At 37.8% G+C, this 26363-nt stretch overlaps 1 protein-coding gene across 4 annotated transcripts in view; it reads right to left on the reverse strand.

Moving 5' to 3' along the window:
- Nucleotides 1-3633: 3633 nt before the first annotated feature.
- TENT4A (terminal nucleotidyltransferase 4A) overlaps nt 3634-26363 on the reverse strand; it is a 58566-nt gene continuing 35836 nt past the window's right edge. Inside the window, exons 11-12 of one of the 4 annotated variants that reach the window (XM_071454565.1) lie at nt 15364-15522; nt 3634-5853 (exon numbers count right to left, since the gene is read on the reverse strand). In XM_071454565.1, the coding sequence (XP_071310666.1) occupies nt 5677-5853; nt 15364-15522 (336 nt within the window). In that variant the 3' untranslated portion in view covers nt 3634-5676. Of the gene's footprint in view, nt 5857-15363; nt 15523-26363 lie in introns of all 4 variants that reach the window. The other 3 variants (XM_071454559.1, XM_071454577.1, XM_071454572.1) reach the window with 3 other exon arrangements.

Here is a 26363-nt window from a genome sequence, read left to right on the forward strand (position 1 = left end):
TGTAAGGAACAACTCTGATCTAGTCAGATACAACTTTTACTTATTTAGGTAAAACTTAGGCTAATAGCATAAAGGCTTAAAAAAAGCCTTTTCATGATGCTTTCAGCTCCATCAGTACTGTTTTACAATTTTTCAGGGAGTGCAAGTAATGTACGTACTCCTGAATTGCAGAATAAAGACAAACAAAAAAATTTTAATTTTCAGAAGTTTCCATGATGAATCCATGCAATTCCCTGGGAAAAAAAAGGTGGAGGACTTGGCAATTTGAAGTATTTTGCTGATATCCTACACAAACTACTACTCCTACACACCTGCATTGTGTTACCATTGCAAATGCAAGTTGACTGAACTCAGAAAAGAAAAAATTGTTAACAGTAGTAATCATCATCATACAGAGAAGATAAAAAAAAATCATATTTCTTGGTTAGTAACTTATGACGGGGGACTATTCATTTCCAGGGATTATCAGCTTCAGAAACCACTAGGTTTTTACCTGTTTCAGTGTATTGGTCCTAGAATTTGCAGATATATTTTCACAAGTGCAGGACAAAGCAAAAAACCAAACAATACCGACCTATGTCCCCAATAAAAAAACTTCATAAACCCAGCAGAGAGAAAGTAAAATTAAAAAAAAAAAATTTGATTTTTTTAAAGCTCTACAGAGGTAAAGTGGTGCAGCAGGACTGACTGAAATTAGAATGGTTTACCTGGGCCTCATCCAGCCAGGTTTTTACAACTTCAAAGGACAGAAATCTTACTACCAGACTAGAGCACTTGCATCCCAGTGCCTAGCCACTCATAATTCCTAAAGCTCACACCCACACAGCACATTTCCCATAACCTTCCATTCCCTGACAATTCCTTTTTAACAGAGGAAAACAGCAAATAATTTTTCAACTGCTGTATAAGGAACAGATCAGAAAACTCTTGCACAGACCTGCTCTGTTACCCCCTAATCTGAGGGGCAAACACATCTGCTGGGCTGCCTTGTTTCCCCTCCAGGGCCCTTGTGAGGACAGAACAAATCCTGCACTTGCAGCTGGGAACCTCAACAGTGCTCTGCTCATCTACAGAAGACTGCATCCACATGTAAGAATGACTGATTAAATTATCTTGTTTTCTGTTCTTAAGTCTCCTAAGAAATCTCCCCAAGAGAACAGAGATGATTTGTTGATCTCACCCACAATTATACAGTAAGGGGTACCCAAGTGACTTTTACAACTTGGACATGCAAATCTTAACAAGGGTGAGATTGCATCTACTCATTTTGGCTCCTGAAATTAGCCAGATGTGTCCAATGGCAATCCTGAAGGAGTGGATGTAGCCCATCCGAAGATTCAGCTTTTCTCTTCTGGACAGGAAGAGCAGGAAGCAAGGAATTTTCTTACAAAGATTTTCTCAACAGAACATCCATCGAGGATCAGTGCCAAATTTTTCACTAATAAAAAGTGGCAACTCTAGCACAGAGGTTATGGACTTCCAGTTTAAATATCACTTTCATTCTGTCACATACAAAATCCTGTAATAGGAGCTCCTAAATCCTGTTTGGTTTAGGTCTGAATATGAATGAGTGAAGCATTTATCTGGAAGCCATGTTTTAGTAAATCCATAAATCTACCTACTGTTCAACTCTCCTAAATTACTGAAGCAGGAAGCAGCTTGCTGCTTCCTAAGAATTCACATCAGAAGAACATGTCACATTTTGGTGGATAAGGGTAAAAATAGTTGGTGTTGGATGAGATGCCCTTTGTCTTTCCTGACCTCACACACACAGATATGCATATCATCAGTATGTGCTGCACATGGGCCAGTCATAATTTCTTTTTATACTCAGGCAACAATCTGTCAATAGAAAATATTATAAATAAAGCAAATACTTTTTTGAGAATCCATAACTGATTTGAAACCAAAAAGGCTACTGTGCCATAGGCAGCTCTAAGCCAAAACTTTTGCAGTAGCACAACACTGAGAATTGTGAGCAGAGCTTTAGACAGGCACTATCAGTTAAGGTTCTGGGGCATCCTCTGATATTTTTCTTCACACGTTTTTTTGTTATCCAAGATACTTCTTTTCAGGCTTCTAAGGCTACTTCCAAAATCCTCCTTTTTTGGTACATCTGCTTTCCACAACACTTCAAGCCCCAATTGAAATAGTCTAAGTGCATAAGAGCAGCCACCCAATCAATAGCTCTGACATGTCTTTTAATTGAAGAATTAAAAGGTCATAACTTTGCTTTAGTCCAGGTATTACTAAATTTATAGCCAAACTGTACTGGCAGCAGTCAGCAAGTAGGCAGCTTCCTGTCTTTGAGAGCACAGAAGCTGACAGATTTACTTCCCCACTGTATACACCAAGTGATCAGTTCCCTGTTAGCTCGCAATTCAGGCTTTTCTTTTTACCCACAAAGGAGGAAGAGCTCACATTGCTTCAAGGCATGCTGTTTTCTAGTGCTGCTCTAACTATTGCTATGCCCATTCTCAAGAGGCTGCTCTCATGGAAAGAAACAGTGCTGAACCAGGAGCATGGTATCAGCTGTCACATTTCTGTCTTCTTACCCTGCCTCAGCACACAGGGATGGAGTTAGAGGGAAAAACCAACACAACACCAGCACTGATATCTCTTGTAAATAGGAGTAGATCACAAGTGAGCTCTTTCTGTGATGGACTCTGTGGGTCCCATCCCTCTATTCAATTTGCAGCCTCTTCCTTCCACTTTTCAAGCCCATGACTAGTTTTATCTATGAACACTGTACAAAATAGTCAGTAGGTGACTGGGATCAAGGGGATTTCTCATTTTTAATCACAGAACAGGGGTTCAAAGGGAGAAACCTAATGCAGACTTCTAACAAGGATAGACAGTTGAGCAGAATCCGTAGGAGGAATAAAGCAAAATCATCATCTGGGAGAGAAGGAAGAAAAAGGTGAAGTCTAGAAAGTTACAAAACCAATGTTGCTGCACTTAATCTTTGTGTCTGCAGAGATTATATATCCCTCTGTCAGCCATGTCCCACTGGTTAACTGACTGACAAAAAAAATAATTGTTATTATCCAAGCTACAACTGAGTAGTTATTTTCCCTTCCCACTACTTCTCTGCTTCTCTCCAGGAGATACTCATTAAGATTGACCAAGTATCCTCCCTGATTGCCAATCCCTAGCCCTGCATTGCTGTCTATTAAAAACACTTCAGTTCCCTTTCTCAGTATTCACAGATATATATATATACATCCAGTCTCTGAGGAGGCTGAAACCTAGATTAAGAATTTGAAAGGAATTTAAAAACTACAGTAATTTAAAAACTACTAGGAAAAAAAAAGTTAATTAAAAGTTATGGCATCCCAAAGAACTAGTCAGTTGATCTCCTCTTGAGAATACTGCAGGCACTGCCTCCAGCTCCTCTGCTTTCTCATTATCGAAGGATCAAATCCATAAGTACAAAAGAAACATGCATGCTCATTACTCCCTTCATAAAAACATCACCATCACTTGAGGGCACCCATCCACCTTCCAAGTTCTTTCTGAAGGTGCTCAGCATGAGCAATTTAAAGCAGATGTTCAAAGTGTACATCAAAGAATGGGACAAGGTCGAGTGTCACTTCATCCATTAAGTATCCCATAAAAAAAAGTACAGAAGAGTGACTGGTCTCCAAAGTTTATTAAAAATCAAAGAATAGAAAACTTTACATAAAAATATGTCAATTTTAGCTTCCACATAGTTGTCCACACAAAAAATTTAAACATTTTTTAAACCTGTAGCACATAACCACAGTGATAGCCAGGCCAATTCATTTGGTTCACCATGACTGAAGTGTTACATGATACCACTTTTCAAATGAGTTTTGCTTTAAAATGGACACTAGTATAAGACACCAATTAAAGCCTCTGAAGGCTCTTTAATGTAGTTATGCTCAATATTGCTAGTGTGTGAAGACTAAGCAGTACAGGCTCATGTAACAGCCCTTAGATATTATTTATGAATCAGCTCACAATTTTTAGAACTTTGTTATTGTGATGAGTCTGGAGCATTAAGACAAACTTTCTGCAAACAGATATGCACTACTCTAGTTTGGAATGTTGCCCTCTCTCCCCTCAAGGACCTGTTGTGTTTGACAGATTCAGTAATAACATGAACTACTTCTGCTTCAAAGGCATACAGCATATTAAAAAGCTTCATGCTTGACACCTCATTTCAATATTCAGATACCAGTTTTAAAACCTTCTATATCTGTACACAGTATAGATGTCCTGTTAACAGGATTCTTCAGCTTTCTCTGCTAGTGGACTTATATAACTCACCGGTAGTTTTCTGTATAGCTTAAGAACTCTCACTTAAAAAAAGGGAAGTCAGAGGGCATGAGATGTGACCTACTCCCAGGACAACTGTGGTGCTTTAAAAACTCAGGGTTAGGCAGGATGTACATTTTTCAAAAAGTTAAAGACAGTGTTTGTCATGGCAATACACACTTGCATAGTATACCTGTATGCATCTGTAAATTAAGTGCCAGCCACTCATACTGTGTACAACACTGGGCTGTGCACTCCTGCAACACATTAAAAGATACTTCTTGTAATGCTTAGAGCAGCTGAAGTACTTTTTATATATTTGCTCTTAACAGAACTAATGCATACTACTATACAGATTCCTCAATGGAATCAACATATTTCCTTTCTCCACATTCCTTAAGCCGGGTACCTCTGTTTAATAGTGTTCTTTCAACCCAAACGTTAACAGGTTACATTACTAAAATGCATCAAAGCATGTAGTTCACAGCTTTTTAATTTCATATCAGGACTTGAACCAACCTTTTTCCCATTCCTCTCAAAAGTTTTACTTCTGGTACTACAAACGTTCGATTTGTTGTCTAGTTAAAGAAAATTAAAACTCATTGGTCAGAGCAAGACGATTGATAGAGGCCAGACAATGAGCTAAAAAACACAGGGTCAAAATGCTTTGGAGCTTAGTAAATGCTTAAAACTGTAAGCCAAATCGCACTTTCATTGTGAATCAAGAAGCCTCAAATATTACCAAATGTCATGTTTATAACACTGCTCAGACAACCTGCCAAAACTATGACCCCAACTTAGATAATGCAACCTGGGAAAGGATCTGTAAATTAAAAAACCTCTTCCCCTTAAATATAACTTATGTGATAATATGAAATTAAATTAAAAATTCCAAGTTATTGCACAAATCATACTTCCAATATTTACAGAGAAAAAAAATTGAGCTTTGAAAAAAAAAAAAACCAGGAGAGCAGCAAATTCACTTTTATGATTTCCCAACTTGACTTGCTGCAAAGAAGAAAAAAAAAAATTCCAAGGGGCTGAAGTTTCCTTCACTTCTAAAATAAAAGAAAAGGAACAGATATAGCCACAGCAAAAAAGCTACAGCATTTGTAAATGTCCTTGCAGTTCTATTGTCAGAGCTGCTTCGGCACTGAATGAACCATTGTGGGAAGGCAGAAAACAAACTTCCACATTGAATAAGGCTTCACAGATAAGCACAACTACTTCTTGAAGATGGACTGAACCACCACACAAAGAAACATGCAAAGAAGTCAGCTGCAGATATTTGGCAACACCAACAAAACGATGTGCTGGACGCTGGTCTCCATCCCTCAAGTGGAGTGGCACTCACTCAGTCTGTCTGAACAGGGAAGGTCATTTTGGCATCTGCCATTATCTGCTCAGACTAATAGGCAAGCTGTCTCTGTGTTTTTTCCTTCTCCATATGTTACGATTGTACTGGTGGTGTCCACGGTTACCAACCGGTTGCCTCATGCCTCCACTGCTCACAGGGCTGTAGCTGTTGCCTTGGCTATGAGTTCCTTTCATGGAAAACTTCATTCCACTGTGCTGCTAAAAAAAAATAAAATAAGATAAGCATTTATTTAGGCATAAAAACAGCGAACAAAACATATATCACCAGTTGTATTTCCTCAACATATAAAGTCACTTCCACAAAACACTGCTTGAAGCAACGGGTCTTTTCATGCTTGTTTATTTGTAGCTGTGCAAGTCCCAAGGCACTAACAGCTTACTAAGTGTTTTCTGAAGAAAATGTCCTGCAAATGAAATGGTGTAGATTTCAAGGCATCCTTAACACCCTTGGAATCTCAGTATGAAATATACTCACTGTACAACTCCCTTATAAAACCATAAGAGAACTTCCCCATTAAATACTAACTGTGACAGATGGGTATATTTTGGAGTATCTCAGCAAGAGCATGACCAGATGAGATACTTCATTTCTTCAGAAACATCATGAAGAAATGTCAGGGCATGATCACACAAGCTGATGCATGGGGAGTAAAAGTCAGCTTTCCCCATAACCTCAAGTCAATGACAGGCAAACTAAACTAAGTATTGTTTGTGAGGAGCTTGTGAATCCTACTGGTCTGATCATCAGCTTACACAGTTCCTAGACGGTACCTCATATGGAGACCAAGGCAAAACAATTATGTGATCAGAAATATAGCAGAACACTTTTTTGGGGGGATCTCCAATAAATTGAAACAAAAACTGCCCAGAAGGTTTAGTAGCAGCCTGAGTAAACCTACCCCACCATAAGGTACTACAAAAGCATCTCTATCACTTAATGGTATACAGTAAGTAAGTTGGCTTAATGTGTACGTACTTAAATTAGGTACAAGAGTTTCAGAAGATGAAACTGAAAGATTTCCTAAATACTGGTAACACCAATGCAAGCAACCTTTCCTGAGTTTTTACTGTTATTGTCTGACAGCAATAACTCAACAGACAACTGACTGCCTGTAACAAGAGCTAATTCTAATCTTAAGGGGTTGCACAGGAACACAGAGCTAACATTTGGGACAATTGCTTAGAACACTGAAGTAGCAGCAGGTATTTCATATTCTGTATTTCCCAACGAGTGTGAAGTCAAAAGAAACAAGAACACCAAGCCACAATTGTGTGCACAAAACAAAAAGAGTTATTGAAAGCATAATTCCATAAGCAACATTTTACTGTCAAACTGTTACTACAGGAGACACTGAGCATCCAGAAAGACAAAACTGGTGAAGACCAGAGTTGAGGAACAACGACAGTTAACTGCAGGGTGGCAAAATAACCTTAAAATGATTTTTGATTTATACCGTGTCCTACAGCAACCTGATCAACCTTCACCATGCAACTTCTAAACACCAAGTGTTGTTCTCAGACTACCAGTGGCAAAATAAGTCAAGGACAAACAGAAAAACGAAACTCAAGTGGAGAATTTTCCATATTTAAGAGATACTACTTCCCAAACATAACTTATTGATACATGTTTCATAGATAGCTTCTAGTAGATATTTTAGCAAGTAAACAACATGAGACTATAAAAAATTAGAATGCTTTCTATTTTGGGCAAGTCGTCCTTCAAGCAAACACACCATGTCACATCCTTGTGCAAAGTTCTCTAGTTCAGTAAGTATAGCTCTGACTCAATTATATACAAACATTTACTTGAAATGACATCAAAACACTACAAATTACCCTGTAATAGTAAAGTACTAAGAGTAGCCAGTCATCACAGTGACCCTCAACTATGTGCTGAAGAAAGATAGAGGAAAACTTTAGTATTGCTACTGAACAAGCAGAACAAAACTGATCAAGGATCATACAAACTTCCAGGAAGCCAATCTATTCCCTTCAGCTGAAAATGTGAAAAATCTGCGAATTTCTTCCTCTGTATCAGTAAAGATTCACCAAAAAAACCTTGGTGAATCCTCACTGATATTGAGGAAGATATACTCACTGATATACTCCTACTGGGAGCAGGATGGCAGGTGACCCCAAGATCAGACAAGCATGACAAGTGCATCCACCTGTATCCTAAAAGATGTCATTCCCCTTGTTTGTTCAAAAGGTAAACAAACCTTCAAAGAATGATTAATAACCTAGGCCAGAACATGAACTCGAGCTTGTGATGACGCATTCCGCATTGTTTTTAGGCCATCAAGATAAACACTGTCAATCTACTGGAGCAGGATCTGAATCCATCAGTCTTAGGACTCATCAGCTGAGAGAGGTGCTTAAGGAAGTTGACTCAGGGACCACTTCAGTAAGAGATGATACCTTTATCTTTACCAGTTCTCAACTACATTTTGTTCACTTTTTTTTTAAAACCATCAGCTTTTAGCATCCTGCATCCTGTGCTATGGCATTTCACAGCTTAAATGAGCATCACATTTAATTTGGCCTACTATGGGATGATGTGTCAGTTCTTGGAGTAAGAAATTTCTTGTCATTCTGTTCTCTAACTTTTTCATATACAGCTGATGACCACACAGACCTAGATCATATACCTCATCTTGTTGAGGTTAAACAATCATCCTTTCTTCACACAGAAGCAATTTCATGTGTTTGATCACTATTGATATCTTTCCCTATTCTCCTTCCATTTGTGTTTTGACTTCCCTCTGATGAGGAAAGATATGGCAAAATCATACTCACTATTGGTGCTCTGCAAGATATCATCTTTACAAGAAACTGTCTGCTCTGAGCCTACCACTCTCTACAAAGTTTAAATTATTTCTCTCCCTCCTGATGCATCACCTTGAAAGGTCCTTCTGCATCCTTTCTCAAGTAGCCCTTAAGGTGCTTCACACCATCAGCAAACTTCACCAGGCTTCATCCACTGCCTTTTAGATATTAGGCAGCACAAACTTCTGCAAGGCTTTCCTGGTAAACTTTATCTCTTAGAAAAATTGTTCCTCATTTTCCAATTAGTTAATTGTTTAAAATGGGACACATATCATTTACTTAGCTTCCTTCAGGACCTTTGATAAAAGAACTTTACTTCATGTTTTTGGAAATCTCAAAAGGCTGCATCAAACACCTTTCTCCTGTGCACAAACTTCTGGATGTTCCCATGCTCAGGACTCACACAATCACTGAAAGATGGTATCTGCAGCAGATGATGTCTAGAGAGATCAGATAATCCAAAAAGAAAGCCCTTCCTCTGTGATATGACAGAAATCTTCTATTTAGAAATTTCAACTTCTTTGGATCTATTTCTCTAGATAGAACAAGCTCTCCCATCTTAAGGCTATTGATTCAACAAATAGAACAGATAGTATGGGTTTGGTTTTTAGCTGTGTTGAATAATCTGCTACATCTGGAGGGTAAACTAATGAATTAATGAATTCACATTTAAGCCAGAGCTGGTGGTGGGGGTAAGGTGGAATTCTTCATCACACCAGGTTAAAAAAGCTTCTAGAAGGAAAAAAAAAAACCAAAAACCAACAAATAAACAAACAACCCCCCCCAGAATCTAACAAAAACAACAACAATGAAACAAAACAAGAACCAAAAAAACCAAACAAAAATAACTACAGAGGAAAATTTAAAAAAAATTAAAAGCCCCAGAAAAAAACTCAAGAAAACAAATCTGGTTGCAATAGAGATTCCAACTAATTATTTGCTAAGGAAACCAAATTTCTATTCTTAAATACTGGCAAATTTACTGTACAAAACTGCTGATGTTTAAAGACTGCCATTATTCAAAAAGAAAATGTTTAGCCAAAAATCAATCCCCTACAATTTGAAATAACACAAGTAACATAACAGAGCTGAAGTCTAAACATAAAGAGGCTTCTGAATTGTTTTGGTCTTTTGCTAGGTTTCTTTTTTTGCCTGATAGAATTTCTAAAGTAAGGAGAAAAGAAAGACAGAAAAATGATGGTAATAAAGTATCTGTGCTCAACTTAAAAATAGATTATACAGCGCTACAGTGCTCCAAAATGATTGGTAAGTACTTACAGAGGTAAAGGAAAAGCTTAGAAAAGGCATAAGACATTTTGAAAGATCACATATTTAATATTTTGTTGTTAAAAGGATTAAATGCCATGACTGAATCTAGTCTGCAGCTGATCAGACTTGTAATCAAACCCACACACCTCAAAATCATTTAATGTGAAATACCAGAGAAGTATTCAGTGCTACCTTAATGCACCATTAACACTTTAAGTAAACCTTAAATAACATATTATGCATTCTCAAAATATTTCACAAAGTTTGCAAACTATTTCCAAATTCTCTATTTTAGGCTTGTAGCACTCACTTACTGACTTTCTGATCATATAATCTGTAAATACACTGAAAAATTTAACTTCTTCTTTATGAAATAATCTATTTCATAAATAGCATGAAATAATCTATTGTTTTGCAGAGAAATAATGGACAATGATCTAACCAACATTTTAGACACAACTACATAAGCAATAAGTCAATTATTAGGCAACCTAGCCTCATTATTTTAGATTAGTTAATAGGATTCTGCAAGATATTTGCATGTGCTACCTGGGGGTACTCTTAACCTGGTAAGATTTGTATGTGGTTTAGAATTCTAAGCTGAAGTAGAGACAAACCAAAGTAAGTTATTCCAAAAGTTGTTCAGTACTGGCAATCTAGGGAAATAAGGCTCAAAGCACACCAAACAAAGACACTTCTCTGTTTGGGACCTACAGGTCACTTTCAGCTACAACCGCTAAATCTTAAGTCCTGAATAGATTTTATAAAATGAGCCCAAATTCTTTTCTGCTGTTACTAAAAGGGGAAATTTATGGACCCAACCATAAGAACAGCAAAGAAAAGGAAAATCAACATGGGAAAAAAGAGCTCAAAAGCAAGAAAGATTTTATATGTTTCTCACCTTCCAGCACAAAAGAACTTGGAAAAATAAAAGCTTCTTGAGAGCAATTATTTCAATATTTTATATCTTATTTCACTTCATTATAGATTATTGGCAGAGCTACCACACAAAGTTCAAGGTTCTCTTCACCTTTCACAACAGGTTAGGCAATATGAGTATGAGCAGCCCCAAGATAAATTAGTTTTCAAGGGAGCAGAGGGCCTAGTCCCCAAAATGAAGGACTGACAGCAGGTAGCACCGTCAGCATCGCCACAAATACTGAACTATGTTATGGTAAAGAGAGCAGGATGACACACGAAATAAATACCCTTTTTGATCTTGTCAGTACTCAAGTTTCAAAACTGAGGGGCAAGAGTCAAAACAATGCTACCAGAAGAGAGAACTCATACTGCAACTTTGCTGCTGTTGTGACATGGGCCATGAAGTGTATCTGCGTACTTGTCACTACAGAGAACAAGAGATAATAGCTTTTTTAGCACAAAGCTGACAGTTTCAGACCTTAAAGAGAAATCTTACCTCACTGAGAATTCTCACTTTTGATTTGGAACAGAAAAACTATTACTACAGTAAGAAAAACCCTTTCCAAATGGTGAGGTGATACCAATACATGTGAAAAAGTCTGCAGAGGAAATACATATGTGATTATTCAAATCAATCTCAGTTTGTGAGCAAAAAGCTGACTACAATGACACTAGAAGATAAAGCAGTACTGTGTTAACAAAAGGAAGGTATGACTTCTGCATTTCCATAAGTCTTTTATTTATGGTGGGTTTTTTTATGTTTCTAAGAAACTACTAGGTAGACTTCCCTGCAACTCAGGAAGCAACCAAAAATGTGGCCAGGAGATTTCATACAGTCCTTTAAACACCTAGACTAGATGTTTATAAGGAGCCCTCTGGCGACCACTTAATCTAACATTCTGTTTTAAGCAGCAACATTAGGTTAGCCAGGGTCTGGTCAGGCTAAGTCAGATTCCATACATGGAAGGATAACACCACATAAAGACTGTCTGTGTAAATACAGGGCAACCTAGACGAAAAATTCATCTAGGTTGCCCTGTATTTACACAGACAGTCTTTTGTGTTTTCAGCTGAACAACCTCTGAAACTCAGATTCAGTTTTTCCTTCTCTTCTTTCCTTAGAAAAGGAAATAAAACATCATCTTCCCCTAAGTTCTGCATGTGTTAAAAACCAAACAATGTTCTGTCACACACAGAAGATGGGAGTCCGTCATTTAGAATCAACACTGTTTCCAAAGTAGACAACCATAGCCTACTTCCTATGATGTTTCCAAAGTAGACAACCATAGCCTACGTCCTATGAAAACACATGGACACTAAAAAAAATTACTCCACCCTAAATGAGAGCATTCTCAATTAAAAAAAAACAAACCAAAAAACAAAAATGTCGTCTGGTTGAATGAAGAAGCCTTCAGTACCTAAACAGCTTAAAAATGCCATTGAACAAATCAGGTCATTTCTAAATTGAATTTGACATACTGAGAACAAGGAAGTATCTCAATATACAAAGGGAATTCAGCATACTTCTGCATTGACATGAACTAAAATGTCTTCACAAACTTATCCTTCATCCAAGTTGAGCTACGCTTTACTGTTTGTACTCATCTAAAAGAAATTAAGAAATTTTGACTCGAGTCCCTGACCAATTTCGTTTGCAATGCTGCTAACCTTCCAGCAATCATCTCAGAGATAGAAGCAGTATCAGCAGTACTAGTGACACAAAGCAACACCATTAACAACTGCTCTGGATAAAAGCAAACTCTGAAACAAAGTATGCTAACCACAGAAGTGCCTATAATACAATAAAAAAAAAAAAAAAAGCAGTTTCTAAGTTTAAATGTTCTACCTTATTTGGCCAAACTCAAAAGAATCTGAAAAAAAAATCTACTCCTGCAAGTCCCTTTACAGGTTTTGACTGTGGTATTTCAGCACTGACATTAAGGTTTCACTTCCTAGTTGTCTCTATAGCAACAAACATATTCCCAATCAGACACCACTCATCTTTACTGGAGACTTCCTCAGACACACTAGAAGCCAGCCAGTGCAGCAGAGGGACTGGTGCTTGCTGGTTTTAGATACTTTGGAATCAAAACATAACCCTTTGGGGGGACAAAGAAAGCATCTTAAAAGTTAAATGAAAGAGCTCTTCTGACCCAAGAAAAAGGAAACTTCTTCTCTCTTCATTTTGGTAACCTAGTGAACAGTAATCCAGCATGAATTAAACTTATCCCAAAGCAGCAACAGGGAATGTAGTCCCTTCCTCTCCTTGGGAAGTTACCAAGCAATTTCTGCCCCCTCTACTCATCTGGACATGCGTCTCAGCATCTGTTTCTCTGCTTATTTCTAATGGGCAGCACTGCTTCGTAAACTTCCAAGTAAAATTTCAAACTGCTGTCAGCAGAGTAAAAGAATTATTACCTTGGAAAAATCATGGGTGATAATGATCCTGAAAAGCACACAGACCTGTGCCAGGAGCTTAATCAGTCCCTGAACTACCTGGAAATTCTCCAATTAATTTTGCAGTACATAAACAGAATTGGCAATCACACCAAACATATTTCAAAAATAAAAATACTAGGAAGCTTTAACAGCAGCAAACTTGCCTAGAAGGCAGTAATTTGTTCAAAATACAGTTAAATGCTCTTGGCACCTCCTGCTTTTGAGAGTTGTATTCAACACCCAGGTACAGCTTTCCAAGCTGAACTAAGGTGGAAAAAGCTGAAGACACCATGCAGACAAATGAGTTCCTTTCAAAAATTTTTAATAGGAAAGAAGATTTGCTTTTAAGAAAGCATTAAGAAATCATGTGCAAATCTATCAGGGCAGGAGTCCTCTAAGATGGTAGAGTGCACTTATTAAGAGTTATAAGCTAGCTGAGTCTCATCAACTCAAAGAAAAGCCACCAGCCTAATCTAGCACAGTCATGCTCCAGAAAGTTGGAAGTGGAAAGGAGATATTTACAGTATTCTGGGTAAAATGATTTCATTTCCCCCTTCTGATTCAATCATGAACTTTATCAAAAAAACCCACTTCTACTTCACAAAATATAAGCTTTTGGTAAATTCAATGCAAATAGCCTATTATCCCATTTCTAAACTACAGGTAGCAAGAAATTCTTCTGATTTAATGTGCTTCTCAAAGGCATTAACATCTTTGTTAAACAAAGCCACAAAAAAAATTCCTGCTTTTAAACATTTAAGTACTATAAAATTCTAACAGAACAGTTAACAATCACTTGAAAGGACAGCCAAGGAACAGAAAGCCAGAAAAAGTGCTACAAAGCAGCTGTTTTCCAGGATTCCAAATTCTAGCAGACATCCAAAATTCACACAACACATTCTCTTCACAACTGTGGGAAACACTCTGAATGCCAACTTGTTTTGTACTAACAACTGCATGCCTCCTAACTAGCTCCAGGGTACTTCAGAAAAGCAGAGTTGTTAAGGAAAGAATAACCTACACTAAGTTTGCATTTTAGATGAAGTTTAACTTAAAATAACTCTCCAGTTTTATTCTAAAAAACCTTCTGTAGTTTCAGACTGGACTGTACTCGCTAGCCAGTGAATACTCAACTGCAGACATTATAATAGAAATATATTATTCTATTAGCTTCTCACTAATACATTTCCTGTGCAGGTAAGCTGGTATTGCCTAGGTGGGACTGAGCAGTAGGGAAAGAAAGGAGGGGAAGAACCTCTGTAATCAGTTAGAAGCTTAAAACCAAAGGCAAGTCAAGGGAAGTGATTATTTCCCCTCTACTCAGCATAGGTGATGTCACATATGAAGTGCTGGGCCTAGGTCTGGGCTCCCCAGGAACAGAGATATGGACAAATAGAGTGTCCAGTGAAGATCCATGAAGTGCGTGCTGAATCAAATAAAAAAAAAAAAGGCATTAAGTTGAAAATCTCCTGGCCCTTGAGTCCCAAGAACTCTGATAGAAGGACTTGAAGAAGTAGGAAGAGAACCTGACCAAAACTAAGTTTCAAAGAAACCAGCTCACTGTTTTGTTACCACAGGCAACCTACAACCCACAATTTGCATCAAGCCTCATGTGAGGTATGTTTGACTAATAGCTGTAATTATCAAGACTGAGGGAGTGTTTTCCTGCAGGAAGAGGCACTGAGGTTGTACCAGAATGGATACATTAGCCAAAATACATTCAGGTCCCACAATTATGCACATATTTTATTTTTTGGTAAAAAACCTTGTGCATATGTCCATAATTAATCTTCTGTTTTCTACCCTTAAAATGTATTACAGAATATTACAAGTGTAACCAAATCTAATAATTAAAATCAAGACAACAAAATAAGCCTAGAAAGGTCAGTACTATTCCTTAAAATTAAAAAAAAAAAACTCTTACAGCTCCACCACCTATATGGTGGTGGAAATTAAAGAGCCTAAAAATCTACAAATACCCCACCAGCTGGGCACCAGGATTCTCAACTACAACTCAAGGAGTCAGACACCTGACACTCCTCCTTTAACTTACTCCTTGGTGTCTGTGCTGCAGAGGGGCCTCTTCTTCTCCAAACCCTTTCCCACCCTTTGCTCTCCCCACAGCTGTGACACAGCAGGTAAGTACTTTGATGACCACATGAAGCTCAGCACATGCTCTATGAAGGCTATCCTCAGACTGACAGCACAGATGAGCTGCAGCTGCAGTGTGACAGAGTTGCTGGCTCATACCTGATTACTGGCGGCCACTATCAGGGCTCTCGGAGGCGCAGATTGGGGTTTACCACTTGGCAGGGGCAATGCGGGTGCTAAACTGGCCATAAGCTGAGTCGGTGCTTGAAGACTGAACTGGTAAACATTAGGAGCTGTGCAAGGTGGTGTATCTGATTCCTTTTGGCAGAGAAAAAGGGGAAAAGAAAAGCAACTTTACAGAAAGTACAGTATATACAGGCTATGCACGTGAAAATGCACCCAAATATCAACTCAAGTGAATACTGTAAAACATAATGATTTTTGTTCAATAGTAAAAAAAAAGTAAAATAAAAGCCAGCACTACGTTTATTTTATACATCTAGCAAAAGTTTAACTGAACATTCATAATGAAGACAATGTCAACAGGTCTACGGCAATCACAGGTCAGTTCCAGTCAGCACAAATCTAAAGCCAAAGTTATGTCTCTAGCAAATTCAAACTAGAAGATAAGAACTAAAGCTGGGAAAAAACAGAACAAGTACAGTAACACTCTGGGTGATAGAAGAGCAAGAATTTTAGTTGCCATGACAGATTCTGTCCTCAGAACAGTGTTCTGGAGTATACTGATTTATATGGCAAAGTTACTCGCTGTAATTGTCACAATCTTCTCCGACTCCACCCAGCAACAGCAAAGTTAGGGCTCCACCTCCCAAGAAACAAGTTGATGCTCTGCCCCTCAGGACCAGTATATACACACCAGTCACACATACCACTGCTCTTGGGGAGTTCTGCTCCCCTCACTTTCCATCTGAAATCTGAGGGACAGTTCTTCAGGGAAAGCAAGATGAATGCAGGATAACAGAAAAGATGGAACTGATATCACTGATTACTATTCTTCCTCCTTCCAGCCTGGTCACCTGCAATCTCAGATGCATCCTAAGCAAACATACTGGTGATGCTAAAGTACTGTGTGTCTGGAGCACCTAACAGCAAGGAGACAAGCACAGATCCAGGGCTTTGCAGGAAATTCTGAAGTCTGAAAATATCCAACTACCTGAGTTCTTAAACGATCAATTATTTTCTGAGTTGAGAAAGGTGGAAAGCAAGCTACAGCCTTTTAAAACAACTTTGAACACAAAAACTCTTTTAAAACTAATTTTTAAGCCATAACATAATGGCAGAAGTAGCTTTCCCTATGTTTCACTGCTGGTTTTTACCACATTCTGAACTCCAAAGCATTCTGAACTTAAAAACAATGGAAAGACCTATTCTTTACCCCAAACCACTAGCGTTTTTTCCACTGCCAGCTGTTAGGTTCAAAATATAGCAAGAGATGGGGGTTGGCCAATTAGTAGTTTAGAAGTTACCACATTAAAAGGCATTATTGGCTCAGGTCATCACGCATCTTTACTGTTCAAGTAATTACTGAAGCGTTCTATTGCTCTGTCTCTAAAGATTAATCGCCTGGAAGCAAAGACTCTTCACTTAAATCACATAAACTTTAAATAGATCTGCAGCACTACTACTTGCCCTCAAATGGCCTTGTTTTCTAAATTAGATTCTTCAGTTAGAGAATAGGCTGCTCAAGAACAGAAACAAGAGAATGTTTAAAAGCTTTTCTTGGGGAAGAAGATTACAGAAGTGAGACTGACAACTGTGAATACTGAGCAGCCTAAGCAATGAGCTACTACAAAGCAAAACTTGCATCTCAGCTGAATTGAATACTCATGGTAGAAAGAGTCCTCAATAAAACCAATTTGTTAGAACAACCAGTCTTTTATTGGTCTGTATTAAGTTGTGCTTACTAAAAAATAAGATCTAGAAAGAAAGGAGCTGCTCTCCTATTAGTTCAACTAGTGATAAAAGTTACAGTATGCCTCTGTGAAGGAGATAACCGCATCATGAATTCACTAGAGACACATCATACTTGTAAAAACAATCTGTGCAGAAAGTTTCTTATTTATGAGATCAGATATTTATTCTTTAATAAATATGTCCATCATAGAGGGAAACTACATGCTGTAGCACTGACCAAAAATTAAGCTTAGTTGATGCCTGGAATAGGTGGCATTTTTCTCCTTAGTCCAATCCTACATTATCAACACTGTGGGAACAGGCTAAGGTCTCCACAAAGATGAGTTTCCTTGGATGCTTCTGGTCATGGAATTTATTTAAAAAGCTAATGAGAAGAGAGGGAAATGAAGAGACAAGTTCTAAGCATGCTCACAAGTACCAATGAGCTAGCAAGTGGGATGGAGAAAGGAATCTTACTGTCTAGCCAAATCAATGTGCAAATCTGCAATGCAACCTTCACAAACCTGACCAAAGAACAATTTTAGTGTCTCCATTCAAAGGATCTCTTTTCTCTTCTGCTTAGATACAATTAGATCCCTGAAGGTTCACATACCTAACTCAGATGGGACACTTCTCATTAATGAGATTTCTAAGGGGCTTTAAAGCAACAAAAAGTTGCTCAAAAGAAAAAGAGTAGCAGATGGAAGAGAGCATCACAACATTTAATTGAGATTAGAATTCACCACAAACTAAGCTTGTGTTGCTTTATTTTAATTTTTAAAAGGTATGTTTTTCTGTCTCAAGCGTTATTTACTGAAACACATCTCATACAGGCAGATTGTATCCTTTTTCTAAGGCAATCCTGGATTACCAGTAGCATTACTGTATGGAGTTGATATTGACTGACTTATATTACTGATATTTTGATACTCTTGATTTTTTAAGAGCATCAAAACACTTCCATAAAGAGCAGTATTACCCTTCTTAAACTGAAAGATTAAAATTGGATCAGAAAATTGAGCCCAATGTGAACAAATCTGATTTTCCATAAGCACAGCCTACACTGAAGGATTAAATGTTTCTTGGTCTTCTGGACCACATTCTTAAGTGTAACATGCAAACTTCAGACGTTACAGAAGTTCAGGTGACCTACAAGTAAATACATGGAGGTAACACTTTTAACACATTAGGTACACATCTGGAAGACAAGAGCTCTGACCACTCCTAGGGTGTGGGCTACAGAGGTCAAATTAAAAAAGATAAATGTTCACTAAAGGGGTATGATCCCTCAACTGAGTTTAGCACATAATATAGGGATAAAGCTACAAGACTGCACCTCATAGCAGTACCTCATCCTGCAAGGAAAATATCTTCTAAAGATATCCTTTTGGAAACCAAGAAAGACTAACAGATGCAGGTATATCCTCCTGGAAGATTTCCATTTTAAAACATGCTCTTTAACCAGTTTCAACTTCCTGATTAACAACTTGGTATGTGGAAGGAAGATTTCTACTGCTCACAGCCCTGATTACTGTAGACTGTAGTTTACTTTAATGCTGGAGGAAAGTATGGAAGATACCTAGAAACACTGATGAACTTCTGCCTAAACAGAAACAGTGAAACACTGCAGTCATATCAAAGATTAAGAACTTAAATCCAGGCTTCTCTTCTTGACACAGGATGAAAACAAAGTAAAATAATTTACTTTTCTGTAAAATGCATCTCCCATTATAAAAAGACTAAGGACCCCATGACCAAGAGAATATTTACTTGCCAAAACCTCATTACTGACTCGGTCTGGCCATAAGAGCTTATTTCAATTCCAATTACTAACTCAAGGCTTAAGATAACTGGTAACTTCTCAGTTAACAACAGCTACCATTTTAGAGCTTTCCATTTTCAAGACAGTATGCTTTCCTAAGAGCTGAAGTCACCTAAGATTAATTCATGACCCCAGTGTGTTTAAGTTTGGCTCAATGCTAAAGGAGTCTAACTATCCTAAAGTCAGTACTCAGAAATAAAAACATAAAACAATAGAATGCAAGTTTCTTGATAGTGTGATGAGTTTGGGTTTTCACCCTCATCTCTAAGAATGAACTACAAAAGCCTTGGCAAAAAGATCCTTATTGTTTCCACCCTCAAAATTTCTTCCACTAATTAAACAATTTTTTTCTCTTTCCCACAACATTCAGGAGCTGGAAGCTGTGAGAGAACAATGACTATTTAAATAAAAACTCTGTTCCATCTTTGAAAGCAAAGAACTGAAAAGTCTTGTTTATAGTTAACACTCTACACTGTACATTTTCAAGTGTTCCTCTCCTTGCTTACAATTACAGTGATTTAACAGATGTGTGCTGCCAGTCTTACTCCTTCTGCCTCTTTTCCCATTCCAGCCTTTCTCCATTACACCTGTCTTAGCATCTGACATTATTATGTGCTAATTCACAGAGGTGAACCACAGAAACAGTAATCACCTTCTTACTAGTTTCACTTTCTGAATCAGCTCACCACAGGAGTAAGTGAACACCAGTGCAGAAAAGCAGGAGTAGCTAATGAAAGGAAATTTGGCTAGCAAATACATCATATTACTGAATTAGCTTAGTAATGTGCAAAACCACATTCCTTTGAACATAAAGCAACACCAGAGGACTTCAGACATTTCCTAGTTTGAAGCCATGCACAGCAGAACTTCAATGCATGCTCTCACTCGAATAGCTTAAGCTCCAGCCTACTGAACTGTGCTTGATAAACCACTGTGCTTGATAAACCACCATGCTTCCAAAGGTGACTGTATGACCACCTCCTGCCCTCATCCCATTTCTTCCACAGTGTGTCATTTCCTTTCTTGGTAGGTGGAGCCGTAACTTCAACTATGGTGTAAATAAACTAGAATGGAGACAAACAAAATTTCTACTTTTATGGAAGGTCACAAGATAATTTGCATCAATATAGTTGCTCCACTTCCACTGGCCAGCCTATAAACAATGTAAGTCTTGAATTAAGGTGAAATTGGTTGATTTTTCTGCCTTTCATTGCAAAAAGAAAAGATCTTGGTCATTGTGATTACAGAAGGGGAGAAATGAAAGAATATAGGATACACAAGCAAACTGAAAAATATGCATACTCCAAAAGCATTAGTATTTGCTTTACAGAAAGACAACTGAAAACATTATCTAATTAGCATGTACCAGATTAGACACAAGCCCTTCAACCACACCTCACTGTACCCTGAGAGGCCTGACTGCAAGCTTATTCCATGTTTTGTCAATACTCACTGTATTTCAGATAAGCCATCTTAAATAAAAAAGGTCCCAAAAGTGCATAATTTAAAACTTCCTTTGTTGCCCCAATACTTTTATTTCACAGGCTTTCAACTGGTCTGTACTGCTAACAATATAAAAATATTTCCACTTTAATTTTCAAGTTATGCACTGAATTGCAGGACTCCTTATGAAAGGTGAACATGCACCATACTAGACTATAAATACTGAATTTAGGTTTTCTTCCATCCTAAAATGGCTTAGGTACCTCTGTGGGGTTTTTTTTCCATGGGAGGGAATGTTTAGATATGCAAGATTACAGCTTAGACTTCGGCATCAGAAACTAGTCTGAAGTCGACTCAAAAAATTACATGCTCCTCTCCTTACTTCACTGACCTCACAGCAGTAAAATCCCACTTTACTTGCTGAATTACAGATTCTATCTGCATCCTCTGCTGCTTAGAATAACTTAGTAAATAAAATTACTTTAGAATTTTGTATTCAATACTGTGCCTCCTGCAGCTTTGTAGAAATTTACTCCAAAGTGGATATGGAGAAGAGACTGCTCAAGGAACTGATACACAGGAACTGAAGAAAAGCATGAGACAGTCTAAAACTCCACACTGTCAGAGATACAGGTTAAAAACTTCAAAAACAAACACGGGGCCATACAATGAAAGAGTAAAATAGCCCAAAGCAACACTGGAAAAATCTGTTCCCCTCTAATCCACAGGAAGTGTTCATAATCTGCATAGCAAGTATAAGAAAAAAATAATGGCACTTCTAAGGATTTGGGGCCTAAACTCTTAAATGCCCCAAATCAAATGTCAATTAAATGCTTTTCCCCAGTTAACCCAGGTTGTCTGCATCTCTGCACTCAGTGTTGCCCACTGCTTTATTTGAAGACAAGCTGTCTGCAAGTCAGCACTTACATCTCACTGAAGGCTAAATATTAAGAGAGGCTTTTTAAAGAACTTGCCTCTATTTGTTCAGGAAGGGGAGAAGCCTAAGACAAAACCTGCATTATTCTACACAAAGATGATCAACTATTCATACATATTTGAACAGTTACTTTGGTTAGGACACAAGAATATACAGGCACGTAAAAAGAAGAGAGAAAAATCTGTGTAGCTCCTGCTCTCAAGGCTGGGAATTTTATTAGGCAACCTCCTTTTGTCCCCACTCCTTATACACACAATTTTAACTGCAACTCTATAAATTGATCTGTCATTACAGTGGATTTAACAAGACTTCAAGAAGAGCTGTTACATATTCTGAAGTGTCTGTCCCTCTACTGAAGATAATCATGCCTCATGCCTGCAAATTTAATCACTTTTAAAAAGCACAACATTTATCCAGACAAGATATGTCATACACTCTATCACCTCTCTGTGAATATGGAAGCACAACAGCTCCTGCTAATAAGCTGACATTCAGTCTGGCTAATAGGAAGGAGGGTGAGATGGCTGATAATTTCATCAGGCATGTTGAGTTCAACTACTAAACCACCATTACTGTAAAGCAAGTAACAGTTGCAAAAATCAGTGTGCATCTTGTATGCATTCAGCAGAACTGAAAGAACAATGAGTCTTATTCTTATCAGACACATTTTTATATTAGTCTCAGAATGTAACATCCAATCAAGGTACCAAACACAAAATACTTCAATACAGTGAAAAGACAGATTCACAGAACACTGAAGGTTCTGCTCAGCAGCATATTCTCGAGCTGATGGGGCTGAACCATGGGCAGCTCAAGCACTGACATTCTGATGAAAGGGTTATAGTTAATTTCAAGAACCATCTGAAAGAAGCTATTGTAAATGTTAAAAAGCAAAAAGAGGGGAGGATTGTGTACTCTCCAAAGCTAGACTACAGGGGTACCTTGTTCACTGAAATTTTAACTACATTTGCATGACTGCAGAATTCAGAGGTCTTCATGAAATTATCTCATCACAGAAGCCCACACAACATGATCACCAGAAACACTGAGATAAGGTGTATGAAGTTTGGTAGAAACAAACTTCTAAGACAACTTGGAGTTTCTGTGATGGACTGGATATGACATTATAGATCCATAAGGTAACAGAAAAGGGCTTTAAGAATTTCCTATGAGCCATTTTATCTGCTACTGATATGCAGACACCACTGTCACATAAAATCTTAAGCTTTATTTGGCATAACATTATCAGAACTGCAGAACATACTTAGCACCAGAAATCAAATCAGACCAAAATGAGACTGCAAAAACATACCTAGGATTATTTCTTACTTGGCAGAGACTGTTGATCAGGCAATAGATATTCTCTAGCACTACTCTAGGACTTCCTGAGCTAATGAAAAGCATTTTTCCACAATGCTTAGGCAACAAGAAATCCTGCTCACTAGTTACAGAGTGCAGGTCCAAAATGAAAAAAAAATGCACACAGAAAAAAAACCCCAACCAACATAGCATTTTCAAGAGGAATTTGGTCACTGCTTGATTGTGAGACTGACATCTGTAACTACTCAAAACAAGTGGAGAGCTGGGGCTGAACATAGCTCATTTCATCTAGTTTCAGATTCTCATAGCAATCATTTAACTCAGTACCAAGGTGAGATTTTTTTAATGCCAGAGGCTTCTTTTCTGTTGTTAAACAGTTTCACTCTGGCTTCCATAAAGTAAAAAAAGGACACTTTGCACTGTCCTTGATGGCAAAGACATTTATAAAACATCTTCCATTATTCACTTCAATATTTGTTGGATCATGTAGGAATGCATCATATTGTACAACTTACCTGTTTGCAGGAGTGAAGAATATACCTGCTTTTTTCAGAGCAGCAGAGGGCATTTGAAATCAGAAGAAAGCTTCATTGAGAGACTTACTACATAGATCAGTTTGATAATTAACATAATTGAAAAAATATATGAATGGTGTGATATTTCTGATAACCAGATTCCTTGTATCCATAAGGTTTTTCAATACATGTTCTTTAGTTTGCTCCTGATCACTAATATTTACATTCTTCACAGAACCAAGGTAACATGGCAGAAATTTTAGTACTCAGTATTTTGCACAGAACTGTATTAGAAATACTGCTGAGTGAGTCAGAGCTCTGTATTGACATGTACAGTAGGACAATCCCATAAACTGAACAGCTCTCCCACTAACAGTTACAGTGATACCCAAAGACAGACTTCTCTTCCACAACATCTTTGATCCAAAATTTACTGGCCCTTTGAAGGGCTGTCCTTTGTGATTAAGATTTTACAGTTGGCTAGAACACCTACTAAAGACAGCATGACTAGAATTTCATTGGCCAGAGAGTGCTAGACTAGGGCATTTTGTAAATAGCTCTGCTACTTTGGGAAATTCATAAAAGAATACCTTTTGTTAAAAGTATGATCTGGTCTCATTAGATCCAGTTTTTCATTTTGGGCTGTGTAGACACACAATGGCCTAGAAGCATGTTCTCCTGCAAGCTAGTCCTAGATGTGCAAAGATGAAAGTAAACATCCTCCTGAGTTTCAGATAGTATGCTGAGAAAAAGCACATGAGTTTAAATTATATAGGGAAAGAGGAGACTGTCCTTTGAGAAGACAGTTCTCTTGTTCCTCAATGGTACTTAAGTTCTCATTTTTAAAAAGTTGCCACCAGTATGGAGAACTCAGGGTAGTAACTATAAGCTCTTATCTTCTTCCATTTTTCTGAGCATATACAGACATTGAGAGGCAGACTTCTAAATGTTAGATCTGGTTTATGACAATCCAGTCTTGAGAAAAACTTATTGTTCTGTTTTCCTGCTGCCTGAATAAATCTATAACCATTGCTTTAGCTGACAGACCTGTAAGTCCAAGACACCAGAAACAATTATCCATTCAGCTGCTGAGTCATATTTACAGATTATTAATGCAAAACCTGTAATGCTGTCAGAACTCCAAAGGAGCAAATCTTTAAAAACCAAACAGCATGCTGCATTGCAACCAACTATTAAACTATAGGGTTTAATAAAAATTCTAGGATCCCTATGAGCAGTACTGCACTGCTCTGATAATGCCTACACACTCAATATATACTGCTAATATTGCTTCCAGGACATGTTGACAAATATATGCAAGGCCTCCAGACTTATCACCAGCGAACAGTGATGCGATGACTACAAAATACAACTACTTCAGTGGATGGCTGGAGAGGGGCAATGTGAGAAAGTAATGTCACAAGTTTTCAAGCCTATTTCCTCTTCCTCAACACAAGTAAGCTGACTTCTATTATACTGGTAGGTAGAACTCAGAAAGGACCACTTCATCACTATTACCCGTGAAACTTTAGCAGTAAATAGAAAAGCAAATACACTATCTAGTGTCTATGATTTAACAGATAGGATCCTGCATCTCACAAACAGCAAAAGATATTCTGCAGTCATGAAAACACACCTCCTGAAACAATGTCTTATTGTAGAGTTTGTGCTTAAGGTTAACAGTGACATAGGAAATAACATCTTGCTATTAAAATAAAACCTTAATCATTGGGAAGAGTTCAGCAAGCTGTAACTCTGGGGTCTCCTCGACTCCTGCATTTCCTTTATAACCAATACCTTGCTTTCACAATCCTCCAGTACTGGAAAATTTCAGATTATTTAACTTTAAATAATTACAGAATCCTTCCTGAGGAACAATCCTTCCACAAGATCAGAGGTCACACTCCACTTAACTCTAAAGTAATGAGATACACCATATTCATAATTACCTTCTTCTGAAGTTGAGAGAAAAGCTCATCACATCATGCCTATTAATAATGCATCAGAAGTTCTGGCACAAATACCAAATTGTCACACATGCCAGATGTTCCTCTGTTGCAACCTGGGCACAGCACTATGCCAGATCATGGCACAGGTCACCTGAGTATGGCAGAATAGGCTTCTCTTCCTGAATCAGGTGCAGCTCAGGACTGCTCAGCCAGAACTTTCTCTTCTTCACAAGCCCAAGTAAGAGCAGGATGAACTCATCAGTCATTTTTTAGAAACCTGCCATTCCATTCCAAATTAAGTTAACATTCTATCAGTCTGCTAAGGACATGATGCCAATATATGACCTGGCCTTTCTCACAAGGACATGGACATGGTTTTTTATTTTGTTAGAAAACGTAGCATTTCATTTTACTTTGTGAATGCCCAAGTAGATTTCAGTTCTATCTTGTTGAGATCCTTTTCACTTTTCATTAATTTCTCTGGCATCGGGCAATGAAGTTTCACCTTCAACATCAAGCTAAACTGGACTAAGGGGAGTTCATAACAACTCACCACCCAATACTGTGCACTCCCAATGTAATAAGCAAATATTTGCATTTTTCATAAAATTTATTGCAGCAAAATCTTTTCCACTGATATACTTAAACCAGGAGCATGGCTAATAGTATCACTGGCAAGTATCATGCTGTTCTCGGCTCATTAGCCAGATGGTACCAACTAAAACATTTGTCCTGTTTACTGAAGGTGGCATAAAAAGACAATTCAACACCAGAAGAACTGTAGCATGAAGTAATTACAGAAAGTAACCAGAACATATATAGGCAGTGCTTGTCCCTCAAAAATTATTATATGTTTATTGAATAAAATTCCCAATTCCATATTTGATTAGTTATTGAAAGCAGTCAAGAAACAGGTATTTGGACCTCCCTTAGTATTATCCAGTTATTCACTTCATAGTTGACTGCATATTACATCTCCTTCCATCAATGCCTTTACCTAAGACAGAATGCTTCAGAAGATTCACAATGAGCAGCTCATGCCTTACAGTGCTGTGCTCTAATCTGCACTGCCCAATTCTCCACTGATTTAACTTTACACCAAAACAAAACCACGTGGCAGAACCTTAAAAGAGTCTGGGAACATACTTCAAGAGACTGCAGACTCCTCTTCCAGGAAGTTATAATAAAGCCCAGCAACTACTTAAAATAAGGAAGCTGGCAAGAGTTTATGCAAATGCCCTGTTACCACCAAAACATGA

This window comes from Agelaius tricolor, unplaced genomic scaffold, assembly GCF_023055355.1.
Source record: "Agelaius tricolor isolate 1412-34295 unplaced genomic scaffold, bAgeTri1.0.p SCAF_2, whole genome shotgun sequence".
Lineage (NCBI taxonomy): Eukaryota > Metazoa > Chordata > Aves > Passeriformes > Icteridae > Agelaius > Agelaius tricolor.